This window comes from Coturnix japonica, chromosome 11 (assembly GCF_054131305.1).
Source record: "Coturnix japonica strain WE chromosome 11, WE-NBRP24, whole genome shotgun sequence".
NCBI lineage: Eukaryota > Metazoa > Chordata > Aves > Galliformes > Phasianidae > Coturnix > Coturnix japonica.
This window is the reverse complement of record NC_140673.1, coordinates 22527848-22545615: the sequence shown is the minus strand read 5'-3', so window position 1 is coordinate 22545615 and position 17768 is coordinate 22527848. Positions and strand designations below refer to the sequence as shown.

General features: G+C 37.3%; 1 protein-coding gene across 10 annotated transcripts in view; it reads left to right on the top strand.

The window, feature by feature from the left end:
* Positions 1-17768, top strand: part of LOC107317605 (BEN domain-containing protein 5) — a 799506-nt gene that overhangs the window by 483445 nt on the left and 298293 nt on the right. For 3 of the 10 annotated variants that reach the window (XM_015870491.3, XM_015870490.3, XM_015870496.3), the window contains 5 exons: positions 460-593; positions 2234-2609; positions 8672-8820; positions 13275-13488; positions 17352-17550. The exons of 1 other annotated variant lie outside the window; for it this stretch is intronic. In XM_015870491.3, the coding sequence (XP_015725977.1) occupies positions 460-593; positions 2234-2609; positions 8672-8820; positions 13275-13488; positions 17352-17512 (1034 nt within the window). In that variant the 3' untranslated portion in view covers positions 17513-17550. Of the gene's footprint in view, positions 1-459; positions 594-2233; positions 2610-8671; positions 8821-13274; positions 13489-17351; positions 17551-17768 lie in introns of those variants that run through there. 6 more of the 10 variants (XM_085512341.1, XM_085512346.1, XM_085512345.1 and 3 more) reach the window with 6 other exon arrangements.

Below are 17768 nucleotides of genomic sequence, written 5' to 3'. Positions count from 1 at the left end.
TGCTGCTGATTGTTGGAGTACAGGGTAAATAATCAAGTTTATTTTCACTTTAACCCTTAGCAGAGTCTAAACTGAAGCAACAGACAATGAATACAAAAATACTGTTGGTAAGCTTAAAGTGATGCAGATGTTTTTAGGAAGTTGCCTTACTTACAGCATCTTTAACTCTTATTTAATGATAGTACTACCTTCTTGTTGACACTTCGGATGATTCCGATAAACTTAGCTTGGCATTTTACAATACTTACTCTTGTTTTTGACCAGATTGATCTCCTGTTGAAACCCTAGCATTGTCAATGGCTGTCAGTTGAGTTACACCATGGATTAATTTGAGGGGAATGAAGCATGGGAGATTCCTTTTATATTTTTCTTTTAACGAATCTTACTGAAGTCATGCAGCATTTGGAAGTAAGAATACTGATTAATGTAACAAAATTTTACTTTCAATATACATTTTAGAGGACAAAACTGACCTTGAGAACAGTGTGATGCAGAAGAAAATTAAAATCCCCAAACTGTCTCTCAATCACGTAGAAGAAGCTGGGGAGGTTACAGATTATGGGGAAGAAGATGTGGAGCTTAGACACAGTAAGGTACTGAAGACTTTCCTTTTTTTTTTTTTTTTTTTTGTCTTTTCTTTTTTGGGGGGAGCGGGGAGAAGTGCTCGGGGCATATACAGACTTCATAGCTTAAGAATTCCAGCTTTTGATCTCCTTGAAACATTGTGTTTATTGTAATTGGATCAAATTAGGAGCGGAGGGGATATGGTATGGGTTTTCAAAAACGTGATTCATGTGCAATCAAACATTTTCCTGTTTATATGGTCTTGCATGGCTTAATTGCCATTTGAGATTTTTGGAACAATGCTCTTTCACTTGGGTACAGAATGCTTTAAAAGTGACCAGCTGTTCTTGGTGGCACTTATGACCTAATGCACTCTGCTTGTTTGGAATTGGAAGGGTTGCTCTGAGACTTCTCAAATACAGCAGTGCTGGAGAAGACAAACTGACAAGGCAGCATCGCTCTGTTATAACTGCCAGTTGTCTTTTTAGGTCCAGATGCCAGAAGCCCACTATGTAACCATATTTATTTTTTGATATCAAATGATTTCTTTAAAAGCCTGCCAACATTCAGAATAAAATAACGTTCTGTGGCTTCATGTGTTTTGCAGCTGCAGGAATGGTGCTAGTACATCTCTTTATGGTGGGCCAGCACTTTTTTTTAGAGCATGCGTGGAGCAGGCATAACATCAAATAATCTCATTTTCTGCCACATTACTCATGGATATTGTGGTATGGGAATTGATAGTGTCAGCTTCTTGTCTCTGCTCTATGAGCTACATTTGCTTTCATTGAAGTTGCTTGAAAGTTCAAATGCTTTTTCCATATTTGACCAATGAAACATAGTGACTTTTACACGTACTGCTACGTTTTAATACTGCTGCATGGGCCCTTGAAAACAGGTGTGCTTTAATTTATAGAGTTTGGATTTTATTTAGAAGACTGAAGGTAAATTTCTGCTAAGAGATCAAAAGAGATGAAGTCTCTGCAGTGTACTACTAATAGAGAAACAATCAGTTGGTCAGGGAAATGAGACTAGATGATATGTTCTGTCCCCAACTTCAGTGTTTTCAATTCCCTTTCATTGCTTTCTGATAGTGTTCACATACTACTTGCATCAGCCCGTTAGGCTAATGTAGCAGAGGTAAAATTGGACAAGGCTTTGTCTCCTCATGTGTGGGAAGGACAAGCCCTCAGTGCATACAGCAGCTTTGTATGGTGTGCTCCTTTGATGTCTGATGTCATCACAGGCAACAAACATGATTGATTGATGCTCTTACCTACCAGAAAAGCCATTATAGCAAATCTAGACATTAAGCATGAACTTCAATGCAAAAGAGATCTAGAACCAGTTATTTTTTTTAAAAAAAATAGTTTTGTATATGGAATGGAGAGACCTATTATACATTCTGTTTGCAAGTGTTGCACAAAGGCAGAAAGAAAGACCTGAAAGAACTCTATGCCTCAGAAGCTTGCATTTTACTGAATTAAACCTGCATGATACCTACAGCATATGTCTCCATAAGAATTTGATAGGCAAATATTTTTGACCTTATTTTATTTTAAGTTATTATAGGTAAAAGAACATTCACAGTCCACACATGTGTAGAATTTTAATTTATATTAAACCTTACTATTCTTCTAATTATTATTATTTTTATTGTAACATTCAGAGGCAAGATGGAAGGAAACAAAGTGAAGGTACACACAAAAGCATCGAAGCAGTTGTTGCTCGCCTTGAAAAACAAAATGGGATGAGTCTCAGTAATACTTCCAGCCCTGAAGAGGCTTTCATGGAGGCTTCAGAAGGGATGAACAACATGGACGATGCTGTAGTCCCTCGGATTCTGTATGAAGAATTGCTGAGGAGTTACCAACAGCAACAAGAAGAAATGAGACACATTCAACAGGAGCTTGAAAGAACACGGAGGCAGCTTGTGCAACAAGCAAAGAAGCTAAAGGAATATGGGGCACTCGTGTCAGAAATGAAAGAGCTCAGAGACTTGAACAGGAGACTCCAGGATGTACTGCTTCTAAGACTAGGTAGTGGTAAGTGCCGGACTTAAATGGGACAAGTTTTAATGAATTTTTCAAATGTGATCAATAGTAATGGAAACGTTTTTGAAGAATAGCAGTGGTTGTTAAACTGGACATTGAATGTTAAAAGGGTTTTCTGCTATGGCTGTATAATATACGTTGGATTTGTATATGTATGTCTGGGTTTTTCTTTAATGGTAGTAGAGGTCTTTGTGCTGGTTTGGCTGAATCAGAGTTCCATTTTAAGCAGCTGTATTTTAAGAGGTCTTTGAACTCCCAGTATATGCTGAAAAAGATAATAAAGTTTAATCTGCAAAGAATACCAATATGTTCCAGCTTTAAAAAGAAGAAAAAAAAAAGAAAAAAGAAAAAAAAAAAAAAGAAAGAAAGAAAGAAAAAAGGAAAAGAAGAAAGAAAGAAAAGTCAGTGCAATGAATATTTGGGCAAAAACTATTTTATTTCTTTCAGTTAGGGTTTTTTGTTATGTAAGTGACTGTGTTACCTCCCATTTTCTTCCCCCCACTTCCTGTTAGTAGCACACTGGAATGTGAAATACACCTGAACTTCTTGGCAGTGGCTTTAAACAGCCATGCTATTTGAAAAATAATGGCTTGATAAAGACTAATTAAGAAAAACTTTCCATATTTATTTAGTGTCCCGTTATCAGCACTTGTTACAAAATACAGGTTTGTGTAATTTGGATTTAAATTTTAAATATCTTGAGTAATTGCTAAATTGTTTTGGTTTATAACAATTATCTAATCATTATGTTGGAATAAATGGGAAAAAAGACAAAATAAAAAGTTCATCCTTTTCATTGAAGACAATACCCTTGGAATACCTTCAAATATTTTACTGAATTATATTTATTTGCTAATAGAATGTGGAACTGTTGTGTTGAAGATTTGCTTGGTGACTCAAACCTCGTTAAAATTTACACGTCAAAACTTAGCATGCTGTGTCTTATGTCTGCCTTTGTGTATCTGGAAAATTAATTTTTGCATGTTAGTTGGATATTGGCTCTTCTTCTTGAACAAATGCATGCATTTTGCATGGAGATCTGAGTTCCATTCACGTACAAACCTGAACGTGATAGAGCATGTGCCTGTGCTGTAGCATGTGTTAAGGTGTGCTGGCAGATTTGGACTCAGGTCCTTAAGGCTGAAGAGTTAAACTTGGGTATTTGGGTGTGAACGCTCATTGTTGTCATGCTCTGCATAATTAAAATGTCATTACTTATTATAAACGTTATTGTTAACTTTTAAAATAAAACAAAACAGGCAAGATTTCCACAATCTGAAAAAACACAATGTGGTTGGCAGTAGATTCTACTGAGCTTTCTAAAAATTTTCCTTGGATAGAGAGATGTTTCTTCATCTGCAAGTAGTTAGCTGGATTTTATGTGAATGGAACATCAACCAGATGTTTATAGGCAATGGGGCTAAACAGCATGAAATACCAGTTTAATTGGTAGACTTGACAACAGTTTGAGTGGCGAGACCAGCAATGGAATGGAGACGGCTTCTGAATTCTGTCTCGTTTCTTTCACTCTAAGAAATGGGGGTGTGTTTTTTTTTCACTTGAGCCAAGTTAAGACAGCATAGGAAGAAAAGGGAAAAAAAGAAAAGAAAAAAAATAGAAAAACATTTGAAAGAAGGCTGAAAAAAAATGGAATCTTCACTCTATTGGACCCTCTATTGGACGTATTTGTTATCAGTATGCCCTCTGCTACAAGATAGAATATACATCTTGAATACATTGAAGATGAGTTAATTTAATTGTATACCTGGACAAACATTAATTATGAATAACTTCCAGAAAATCTTTATAATAATTAGTTGTAACATTAAAACATTATGGAGGTGGGTTCTCTCCTGGATCCCTTTGGAACTTTTCATGGATGACAAAGGTAGAATTTGGCCCTGTGGGCTGTATTGTGTGTGTGTCACGTGTGTATTGTGTGTGTTGTGTAGACTTGTACTAACTGCTGCTAACTGTTGCCTTTCATTGTAGCCTCTCTCACAGAGGAAAAAAAACAAGTTCTAGAAAGATTAGAAAGAGAGAGATCTTTAGCAGGTTATAAGTTAGAGAGTCTGATGACACCATGGAAAAAGTGTTGTTTTTAATCAGGAAAAAAAAATAAATCTTTATGTATGTCTTTCTTTAATTTTCCAGTCTTGTATATGGAGTATGTTTGAGTATGCGAAGAATCTCTGAAAATGGTTCAGAAAATAGGTTACATCCTGATTCTATCTTTGGTTGTTGTGGTGATCTCCTAAACCCAGAGTTTCAAATGACATGTCATTTAAGTTAAGCTTTACTTCTAGCAGTCCGGACGTAATGCAAACTAATTGCATTTCTCTTTCACCATAGAAACTTCTGATTTGCTTGCATGAGATGACAGCTGTTTTGTGTTGATGAATTGCAGCTGTGGGAAACACGTCCTTGTTGCCATTTTAAACTTGCAGATCAAATATAGAAACACTCTCTTGAGTTAACATTCAGTCAAGTATTTAGTCTCTTAATTTCCTATCAATATGCTGATTTCAGTGAGAATTAAGAAGTCAGCATATTCTGCTCCAGACATAGACCTTCATCTTGGCTACTGATGCCAAGTATCACTACCCTGAGCCACTGCATTGGGAAGAGTGAGGTTCTCAGTGTTTCACATGGTACAGCAGAGCCTGAAGGCAATTGTGGCCAACAGCAGTAGTGAAATCACTGCTGATCCATGAGAAATAATAGAAGGTTTTCCATCATTTTGATATGGATCACTTCCTGGAGGATACAAGAACTTGACCAGGACTCTGGCTCAAGGCAGTGAGGGAAGAGGGTGATGAAGCAGTCACAGTATCCCTTGCCCATGCTCCCTGAAGTATGTGCATGGCCAAAGCCTCTCTGCACTTGCCTGCTGTCAGGGAGAGTCAGGGGTCAGGAAGCCTTGTAGCTTACCTTTGCTCTGTTGCACCTGAAAATGCACTAATTTGCCCTGGTTTTATTGAGAGAGTGAGGTGACTTAGAAAATTAAATCAGTAACTCTTCCCTATTTACCTAACTTTAGATAGATACAAAAGATGAGAAGTTCAAGAACTTTTTCTAAAACTAGGGGTCTCCAAATTAAGATATGGATAGTTTACTGTGGTTGTATGCGACCAGAAGTAGTGAAATTGTATCAGGGATGCTGTTAGAACATTGATCTCTTTCAGACACACATGTTGCACTGCTAAGAGTTAATGTGTCTCTAATTGCCTAAGGGTGTATCCACCTCATTTCTTTCCCCAAGAGCTTATTTTCAATTGTGGTCTTTTTGGTGATGCAGTTTACAAGGTCATGAGACTGTGACAGCAGGATAGGGTGGAAGACAGTGCATTTCTGTGTCTTACCATATGCTTAAGGAATTACTACTGTTCAGCTTCTCTGGATCTCTTTGGCTTTTTGATGGAAAAAAAATCCAACATTTCTAGCAAGTAGTAGTACAGGAAATAGCACGTATAAAACAGGACCATTTTTCAGACTCCTGCTGTTTTCACTGAAATCCTGGTAGACCGTGTTAGCTCAGGGGGTGTTTAAAGAGAAGCCTTTTTCCTCTCCATTCTGCATTTGAAGTTGGGGGCCTCTCAGACAGTAGGGAAACTTTATAATCAGAAAGAAGACTTTTTCAAGAAAGTATTTGTTTCCTTGTTGTGTCTTGAATAATTGTCTTTATTTTTTCATGATCCATATGTAATAAGTACTATTGCTATTAATCTTTTAGATGGCAGATATATATATATACATTGCTCTTTAGAATAAGATGCAGAGCACAAGAGCTACGGAGATAGAACTTTTAAAGTATGGTACATTATAAATTAGACTCACAACACCCACTGGTATGAAGGTAACAATGTGAGTTGCATGTCTAACTCATAACATGTGGAGCTGAAAATGCACTCTCTAGTAGTTACTGAAAGAAACTGGGAAGACTACCTGCTTAGAGACAGGTTTCTGTTTGAGAAGAAGAATCAGCAGAGTATAAAAGGAGGCATTTTAAAGGCTTTCTGTAGGTGATTTCAGCAGCAAAGCATGAATTGAATTAGAGATCTTTCTGACCTGTTGGAGCTGTGGTTACTGGGGACTTCAGTCAGCTATTTTTCTTGGGGAATTCTGGAAACCAGATCCCAGCTGTGTCAATATATTGCTATAAATGTGCAGTAAAAGTCTTCTAAGTAGCAACTACTAAAAGTGTTTAGATGAGATAAATGTTTCCTTCTAGGAAGAAAGTGATTATACTTAGGTATCTTCCTCGAAGCAGTTTTCAAAGTATAAGAATAATACATCTGAAGAAAGCTCAAAATAGCGCTTTGTTGAAGAGTGTTTTCTTAAAAGCCAAAAGTTCACTTCTCCATCTTAAGTTCCTGTGGCAATTACATCCCTGCATCTGCCAGCATGAAGATCTGTGCAAAGACTCCGGATGGTTCAATCAATCAAGATTTTTTCCCCAGTTTGACTCATTTTAACAGTTTCAAATGTTGAAACTTCAGTTTGTTTCAGTTTCACTGTGGTATATGCATGATAGTTCAAGTGCTTATGGAAATGACTGTGAAACTGTAATGCAAATGTTATGTTTTTGTGATTTCTCTCTTTGTGCTATGCTTGCATTGCATATAGCTCTTAAGACACTATTGGTGGCACTGCTGTGTAGTTGTGCAAGTCAACCTGGATGACTTCTTGTTTCTGAGCGTTGACTGGCAGTCATCTGAGATCAGCTAGCCAGCTATATAGGCGCAGAATAAGCTATAGGATAAATGTCAAATACCAGCAGTTGGGGAAATGCTGATATGACCATATGATAATATGTAAATCAGACTGCACAAAGTGGGAGGAATGAATACATTGGTTTTTACAGTGCAGGAATTGTTTAAGGAGTGTGACTGAAAAGCTCTTTTTCTGGGTTGACTTGCAGAGATCAGTTCAGACTTTGGTCTGCGTATAGGCACTGAGGGATGCTGGTCCATAATGGTTATATGCTTATTGAATTGTCATTTATTGAATCTGTGCAATATCTGATACACTATAGCTCTTACATGTAGGTGAGTTTATCTTTGTAGTTCCTGAAGGGGGTAATGGCTGTAGTCCGGGCTCTGAGCTGGCAACTGTGCTGTTAACAAACCACTCTCTGCATGGGACCTCAGTGGCTGCTGGAGCTTCTCATGAGCTAAAGAGGCATCGAGAAACCAGGACAGGCTTCAGACCTGTGCCTTGACCTATGGTTTAACTGCTGCCATGAGTGGGATAATGAAATCCAGTTCATGCATTCTTTTGTTTTATTCTTCTGCTTTTTTAGGAGCACTTGATCAGTTTGACCTGGAAAAGAAAAGATGATGACTGACAATATAATTATCCTCCCTTGAAGCCTCAAAACAAATGATTAACATTATTCCATTACTTAATCTGTGCTTAATTTTTGTTGATTAGTTTAAAAATAAAAATTGGAGTGGTGGATGGATTTGGATGTATCAAAATTCTAATTTATGGTTTTATTTTGTTTTTAACTTTGAATAATCTTTCTTTGCATGATACTTTAGCATAAGTAGCCTAAGCCTTTTTCCTCTTTGGCATTTTTGTGGATACTCAGTAATATCAAAAGAGTTTTCAAATTTCTTTAAAATATCAATTATCCCTATAACGTTTCATATAATTATCACAGTAAATTATGGAGTTTTCTACATAGCCATATAGTGATTTTTATTTAGTGAATTACTATTGTATCTTTTGATTTATAAATTCACTACCGTTGCAGCTAAAAGTACCCGTAATGTGCACTGAAACAATCTTATCCACATCTGTAAAAGTTCTTACTTGTTAAGAATAAAATTAAACACTTAAATTTAAATTAAATATTTTAATCTTTATAAGGCAGAGTTACTTATCCCGCTCATACTTACTGATGTTCACAAGCCGGATTTTGGTTTGGGCTCTTTCTAACTTTACTGTGAACTTGACCACTGTGATATTTTACGCTAACCACGGGTGATGAAGTGATTGATGCTGTGTTCTCTGGGATAGCAGACAGCTCTCTTTTCTTAACTGTCTAGGACCTGCCATTGAGCTTGAAAAAGTAAAACCAGAAACAATTGAGCCTGAACCTGAGGTACAGAAGACCTTCAGTGAGGAAGCAAATACATCAACGTATTTTCCTGCCCCTGTTCCAGTAATGGACAAGTATATTCTCGAGAATGGAAAGGTATTTTAAATTAAATTAAATGTGGCATGAATAGTTCATAAATGTCCTTCAGGTGATTTTTCTGGTGGAGTTTTCATAATCCTGGGGATTGTGCATGATACCAGCTTATACAGACCTCCCTTGTTTTTGCAAAGGTGTGCTGTTAATGCTGAGGAAAATTATGGAATTATACAAATGTGAACAGCACTGAAAATTATGCTCAGTGTTGAAAACATTGAATGCTGTATAATGCAAGGAGAAAAATTATTTAATATGCATGCACGTGGTATTCAGTTGATGACATACATAAATCCACTGAATATACAGCAGTCAGTGACGCACATGATGAAGTTATATTAGTCCGTTTAACAAAAATACCTTTTCTCTTAAAAGGTCTTTAATGTTTTTAGTGTGCTATACTCATATTGCAGAGAAACCTTCATGCTTTGCTTGGAGTCCAGCAGATAATTATGAACCCTGGAATGAAAATGGGCTCCCCTGAATATGGTAGGAGCGTTGCCTTTGAGATGAGCTGAAGTAGTTCTGCTTTCCAGATGTTTTTATTAAGTTGGTGAAACACAGTCTAGCTGCAGTATGCCAGCACCTGACTGATAGTTTCTCAGACTCCAGCATGTTTAATCCATTGTCTGCTTATCCACAGAGGCCTGCTTTTATAGCTGTTGCCATTATAATTAAATTAACGTGATATTTCTTTTACAAAACCATATGTCCTTAAGCATTGCCTGTGCAGATCCATTCTCTTAGGATATGTATGCATTCAGTTCCATAATCTGAGAACCCTTTAGGAGGAAATGTCCCTTTCAGTCTTCACATGGAGAGGAATTTAGTAATGGAATAGCATCACATACTACATTTTCAGATCTGTGTTACAAGATTGACTGCAAAAGTGCCTGTCTTTCTTAAAGATGATTTAACGTAATTGTTGAGGACAAAACGTATATGAAAAATGGTGTAATTTTGGCAGTTTGACAGTTATTTTGTTCAGGTAGCTTTTCTTGCCTAATACACGTATTTAACACGTGTCATTTGCTTTTTTGTGTGTGTGCACATTATTGGCAATGAAAACTTAGAATATATTAGTGTGACAGTTTAGTTTACTTTTTCTCTGTATGAGGTCTGTAAGCTAGGGTATGTCCTTTAGTATTCGTATGCAGCTTTTTCTGCACCTTTATTTCATCTGCCAGCCTCTTGGCACTTGCAAGTTTTCTCTCTTTGCAGATCTCTTTTATTATTATTATTATTATTTTTAATTTTGGGGGTATTTTTAATGTTTTCTTATTCTGGGGGGTGCTTCAGCCAGCTCAGGTGCCAGAAATATGACCTAGCAATTCATTTAGTGTAGGATAGCTTTCCCCCTCCCCCTCCCCAAATCCATGCCTTTTTTTTCTTTCTAGTATTCTTGTATTGATGTACATTTCTAGAGTAGTGGAAATACTTTTTCGGAAACCTTACCCCTTTGTGGCATTGTATTTGATCTTAGCAGGATTCTTTCCATGCAGATAAATCTCTCTCCTCCAGAGGGACAGCAGAGTTACTGAACAAGAGCCTATGGCATTCATTGGAGAGGGGGAAAAAAAGGGCCATCTTCTGAGATACATTTTAAATATATTGCACTTGTTAGCACAGTTACAATGGTGAGCATTGCTTTGAATTTGCTGCTCTTCTTGTTGCACTGGGCTTAAAGGTCGATCCTGCTGTTGCTGAAGTCAGGGGCAAAGTTCCCATTGATTTCATCAAGCCAAGGGACTGGCCCATGGGGCACCTCTTCCAGCAAGAAGGTAATGAATTCTGAATTGATACAGTAAGCTTCCCATAGCTTTGGGAGTAATAGGAAACAGTACCAAGCCTGTTTTACAGAGGGGTAAACTGAGACGTGGACAGATTAAATTTCTTGCTGTGACACTGCTAGAAATAGAAAAAGAAAGACATAAGATTTCTGTGGCTGTGGCTGTCTGTCACGTAGTTCCTGTTACTGTAGGAGTTTCATATCAGGGATCATTATTTTTTAATAAATGAAGGATGTTCAAAAAATAATTGATCAGTCAGAACCATACATTTTGAAAATATTTGATGTAAGTTTATTTTTATTTTAAGTAACTTAAAATTAATGAATAATTAAAGGACTAAACAGTATCTAGCAGGAGGGATTCAGATTTTTTATTAAATAGGGGCAGTCTCTAGAACTTACGTAATATAGAAATCCAAAATCTTGCATCACAACATTCTATATCTCAGTTATAAGCAGCTGCTGTGTTCATTTTTACAGGTAACAAATTAAAACAGAAATAGCAGATTTATACCTGTAAAGTGTCTGTTTTCTGTGCACAAGCTGCTCACTCTTAGTGAAGGTGTCTCACAAAATTTGAATTATCTCCAAGAATTATGAAACAGCTCAACAACAGGGAAGGAAAGAAAAAATAAAGGGGTGTTCGTGTTGTGCTTATTACTAGTTCCATTTCTGTCTGTTATGAAATCTAAATGAGACATGGACTTATGAAAAGCTTCTTAGAATCCCCTTAGTATAGTGATTCCTGCAGTAGAGGCAGCTTGCTTAATGGTTTTATACTTTCCCTTTCTTTATTTTTTCCTTTTTTTTTTTTTTTTTTAACAAGGTAGCTGGTAGCCAAACCATCCTTATTTTTCTGTTTAAGGTTTTATACAACTACTTACTCTTGAAAGATGCTGTAATAATATATTTCTTCAGGCTATAGCCCACAATAATAATTAAGGCAGGCTTCCGTTTAAAGGAAAATGGAAGTTTGCTTGAATTTCCTTGAATATGGGCTGTAAAATTATGGCTATATAAAATTTTACAGTAGCTTTGTCCAATGTTCAGTGAATTTAATGGGACTTATGTGATATTCTTCAGATCCATATGGGTAGCAGACACAGTTTATGTAACACCATATGAAAGGAGTAAAAATCTGAAAAACTAAGAAGAAAACAGCTAGCCCAACAAATTCTCCTAATAAAGGAGAGAGTTATGTTCACGGGATTTATTTAATTTTTAATGATGAGGAGGCAGTAAGTTTTATTGAAGTTTTCATGTTACAGAAAGAACCTCCATTTAATCAGATTTTATGAAACCTGAATTTTGGATGTAACAGTCCGGTCGATACGTATTTTTGGTATTTTCCACTTTTACAGAATTCCCTGAAAGCAAGTTCTATCATCTTGTTTTCCAGTGCAGTGAACTCTATCAGTGACTGGAATAGCTCTGTCATGCAGTGCCTTGTCATGGGTGCCAAGCAAGCTCAGGCCCAGCAGGGTGAAGTTAATCAGCATGCGAACAAGGCTTTCTGCGTGCAGAGGCTTTGCAGGTGTCTGCTCTGTATTCCAGGGGTCAGGAGCACAGACAGATATGGCACAAATATTAACTGTGGTTCTGCTGCCCAGGGCCAGCATTTGGATCCAGTTGGATTTACTAGTTGCACTCGTGTCAGATCCCTGCTGATTATGGTGGAGTCATTTTCCCTACTGTTGCTTGACAGAGCCTGGTTATCAGGAGGCTTATCAGCTCAAATGTGCACAGTGGCAGCCTAAGGACGATGCTCAAGTTCTTGTCCTGCATTCATCTGAAGTCTAAAGCACTGAGAACATTCAGGAAGGGATGCTGGGTAGCTCTGTGGGAGTCAGCCCAGTATAGTCAGTGCTGAGCAATACTACGAAGCACAACTACACTCAAGCAGATTCCTGCTGGAGACTATAGTGGCTTTATGCTGCATTTCTCAGTACCTGTATTATTATCCCTTTTTACTACTCTAATGCAATATCTCTGCTCCCTGTGTCTGGGTAATGGAAAGTTTATGATGTTTCAGCAGTGGGTCATTGCCTTACCACAAAACAGTATTCATGTGGATACATGGCTCAGGCTAGGTAGACTTTATTATAGAATTATAATACAATGCTTACAAAGTCTCTTGGTTTATGCTGAAATTGGAACTCTCAAAATCGCTATTGCTCATCATGTTACTTTAAACAAATCAGGCTCAGTCCTGCCAGCGGGAGCAGGATATGGCTTAGGAAGTATTCCTTTCTCTGCTGCTCCGGGTCTTTTGAGCCAAATGAAAAGGGAAGTTTTCATGTTAAATTAAACGTTTTATTTTGCTCCTAAATTAAGCTGGTGCTTGGTTATATACTGTGCATACCTTTATAATAACACTGGATATATTTCCTGTTTCCTTCTTCTGTCTCTATTCCTAACCATAGTCTTGGGAGGTAGGCTATGGGTGGGCAGGAATCAAATTAAAAAGTAGAGTAAGAAGAATTGAGGAAAAGAAAAGAAGAGGGACACCCTGGCCCGCAAAGAGGGAGAAGTTTCAGCGTTAGGCAAAATGAATTTGTTCAACCCTAATTACTGTTATTTTAGTACCTAATATAAATGTTCAAACAGCACTTGGAGACTGTTGTGTGCTACGTACCATAGATAAGCTGTTATTATTACTACCTTCTAGGTCCATCTTGGCAGTGGAATTTGGGTAGATGAGGAGAAATGGCACCAGCTGCAAGTAACACAAGGAGATTCAAAGTATACAAAAAATCTAGCGGTAATGATTTGGGGAACAGATGTTCTCAAGAACAGAAGTGTCACAGGAGTTGCAACCAAAAAAAAGAAAGATGCCGTTCCCAAGCCACCTCTCTCACCTCACAAATTAAGCATTGTCAGAGGTAGGTTATTTGAAAACTTTTGCTTCCTGCTTTGAAGTTTAACCATTAATCACTGAGTTGAAAGATGCTTCTTCTCAGCTCATGTAAAATTTACTGATTAAAAACTGTAATTAAAAATTGCTATTGCATTGTCAATGCATACATATCCAGGAAAAATCAGGCACATTGCAATAGCTGTGCACAGCGCAGTCCTTCACAGTCAAAGAGTTGAATGTTGGCTTCAGTAAGGTTCTAGAGGATCATCATTCTGAACCACTTGCAGGACAGGACTCTGAGCCTGGAGAACACCACATGATTCTGGAATTTGTTTGTAACATAACAATCTTTCCAAATGCATTTATTGCTTTTAAGAAGCCTGAGAGTAGCTTTGCCACATTCTTCCATCCAGATCGTAACCAACTCTGACATGAGGCACAGAAACAGTTATAGCTGTGACTGTAAAAATATTCATGCCTTCAAAGCTGAGAAAAAATAGTTTTACCCTTTTAAGTAGAGAAAATGTAAATAGTAAAAATTAAACGTTGCACTTGAATTGGAATTTGAATAGGAAGTGTAAATCATTGGCAGGAAAAAATTGCAGTGACACTTTCAGTAACTGCAAGCCTGAGTCCATGCATTTAGTACATAGAGAGAGAGCAGGTCTCCCCTTTAAAATGAATAGTGAATTTCAGTCCCTTTGTATCATCACACTTGTGTTTCACATTCATTTCTGTCTCTCTTGGTATTTCAGACTTCTTTTTAAGTTAGAACTGAGGCAGTTCCTCGTGGAATACCTACCTAAATTGGATTTTTAGGTTTTGTGTCCAGACTAAATTGCAGTAGGGCTGAAAGAAATCTCCCTATTAAAGTTTCTTCTGCAATTTGATTGAGCTTTGTTATTCTGTATTTCCTGTTCTTAGCCACTGTGTGCTCTTAACTGTGAACTGTCTTATGAATGGTTGTAACGTGCCTTGCAAGTACCATGTGTTGAAACTAAGAAATACTATTCCTCTTTGAGTGTGTGCGTGTCTGTGTCTTTGTGTTGTGGGGAAAAGTTGGAAGCTGGTATTCCTGCTGTTGTCTTTCTTACTCCATAAGAAATGATTAAAAGACATGTTTTTGGTTTTGGTTTCATTAACTTATCTGGAGAATAAATATGGAAATGAAAGGATACTTTTGGTATGGTCCTGACATGCAGTAGTGACATATTGTGTAAGGAGTCCATACTGTGGCTACCCTTGTCTGCTCCTAGTGAAAAGAATGATTAGTTGCCCAGTTTACAGATGTGCACTGACAAACCTGCAGTAAAAAAGAGATTATTGTTCATTGCAGTGAGCTTTCTAGTTTCTCAGCTGGAGGCTGTTGCTTCTCATTGCTGCTGGCAAGGTTACTTGTGTGAGAATTCAGTCTTCTACTTCAGTCAGGGCCAGTCTGTGTTGCTTACACTGTTTAAATGATAATTTTCTTCTAACTTGTTTTGATTAGTGATTTTGGAAGTGCACTTCAACAGATACATGGTGAGAGGCAGATTGAGCTCTTCCTTTTGTGCTCTTCCTTAACTTCATGCTCCCCAGCAATTCAGCTCTTCCCCATCTCCTCAGTTTTCTGTGGTTTTTTTGTCAAACTTTGGCTTCCTGCCTCTACTATCACTTGGATTCTACTGTATACTCACTGATTTTCCATGTTTCAGTGTTTCTTTCACCTTGTGTTAATCTCTTTTTTTTTTGTTGTTGGACTAGAGACTGCATGATTTCCTCTTGAGCCACCTAAACTGCATGACCAATACTTCCAGGTGGCAGCAGGCAGTGCATAAACATGGTTTTCCACATTTCTGTGTCTTTTTCATTTGTGCTAATATTCTAGAACTTGCCCCATTAAATTAACAGTGATTCCTGGAAAGCTGGAAATAATCAAATGAGAAATTGTTATGTAATGGAGAAATAGAGAAGAAAAGGAAAGAAGAGTAACAGTTGGACAAATGCTGGAATGTGAGGAAGGTAGCTGGCCAGTGGCTTGGTTCAGGCATCACAGAGGGATGTAGAGTTCCTGGTTAGACTTCAGTTTGAGTAGACCTTCAAGTTCAGGTCTACTTGAATCTTTGCTTAAGTCAGAAATAAGGAAGAGTGTGTGTATGATTCTCTGAAGTCAAAAAGCAAAGTAGCAGCAGAACCCTTGAATCAATTTTTGGAGCCCCTGAGCCACCATCCTCCTGTCACTACTAAACTACTGTTTCTGCAGCCTCTCAGAAATGGAAGAGAAAGAAGAGGAAGAACTGTCATAATCCATGAACATGGATTGCCCGGGTCATACTGATTTTTAAGAACTATCGTTGACATATAAGTTCTGTCAAGTAATTCTTTCCTTGATGTTGTTGCTGTAGCTTGTATTGTACTGGAAGTTCACCTTACTAGGTGTATCTGCTGCAACCTTTTGGCCACATCCATGAGACAGCAACAATACAAATTTGTCCTGTAAACATTCTGGGTTTCATGGGGTTCTCAGTGACATGCCTCTTCTGAGGCATCATGCTCCAAATCATAGTTTCCTTATTGTTGGCATTTCAAATATTGGGTTTCATGCTGGTTAATTTCATTTTATATTCAGTGTATATCTTACAACATAAAATTCATATTGTTTTAGATGCTCTCATCATTCTGTGGATGCAGAGTAGTATATTTAAAATAGATTTCTGAGTAACAGCGTTAGATTTTAAAGAGTCTGGTATCTCAGGCTTCTTTAAAAATTCTCTGCTATGTGGTATGTAACAAAGAAATTATAAAACGTATGATGCATGAGCACTGCTATAAACCTTGTTAACATGAAATAGCCTTTTATAAAACTTCTGAGAGGTTTCAAAGTGAACTACAAAGCATGCCTAGTACTTAATTTTCATAACTTTTTAATGTGATGCATTATAAATGCTATAAACCATGTTAATTAAGTGATAATCTCTATGGCTTTCTGTATATGAAGTAATAAATGGCTACTGGAATAGGCAAAGCAGTGCGGAGTTTGTTTAATCAATCTGGGAAGCTGTTTATTCCTAGTAGCCTGCACAACAAAACACATTGTTTGAGTAATGAAAGTAAAAAGTGAAGTTTGTCTGTGTCTGAGGAGTTGGGTGTGTTGTGTCAGTTTCAGAAACCTGTGCTAAGTCTTGGTACTGAACTGCCAACACCATAAGCAGGGGTCGTCTCTACTCTCATTGTCTTCATCGCTTTGCAGTTATTACTGTTGCTTGCTTCCTGTGTAACAGTTGAGAACACGAAGCGCGTTGTGCAAACCTGTGAGATGGTAGCTCTTTCCCTGACTAATCTACCCATAAAAGCAAAGTATGGCCCAGGACGGCATATACCATAAAGGTGTAGATGCTAATGTATGATGTAAACATTTTAAACATAATAACAATAATTTAAAAATCAATGGATGCTTTATCCTACTGGTTACTGCTTCTCTTTCTAACCATTATAATTTACTGAATGTCTTGAAGATGCGATGTTAGAAGTGACAGGGAACTGTAAATAAAAGATGTGAAGCCATTCATGTGGGAGAAGATTCAAAATCTACTGTGGAGGTATGAAAAAGTACCATAGTCAGGCAGGTGAGATTGACATGGTGGAAGGTTGGAGTTAGCCTTGTTTCTGTATAGAAATCCTCTTAATGCCGTCATGGTGTAACTAGAAGGTTATCATGCCAAAGATTCAATCCTGGTGAAAAAAATATTTAACAAAATTGTCCATGAATCAATAATCTGTTGTTTTGCAACAAATACTCAACAATGATGTCTCTTGAGCAGTTAGCCCAAAACAGGGCTGTGTTCTCTTCTAAAAATAGACTAATGACTCTTTCCCTTTTTTTTTTTTTTTTTTCTCTTTTCTCCCCAGAATGTTTGTATGATAGAATAGCACAAGAAACTGTGGATGAAACTGAAATTGCACAGAGACTCTCCAAAGTCAACAAGTACATCTGTGAGAAAATCATGGATATCAATAAGTCGTGTAAAAACGAAGAAAGGAGGGAAAGTGCAAAGTTCAATTTGCAATAAATTTTGGATTTTTAATAAAATCTTAGTGTTTTACATAAGTGTTGTTTTTTTATTATTATTCTTTGTGTGGCATTTCTTTTGATGGGAGAAGCTGCCCTGAGTCCTTACTTTCATTCTACAACAGATTCATTTTCTGAGCGGTTCTGTCAGAAAGCCTTACTGTAGTGTAGCCTGATTTTAAGTCATGACAGATAGATTACAAGGCCACTCACAATGAAGCAGTGAATTTTCAGGGGTTCTCAAATGAGTTGCAGTG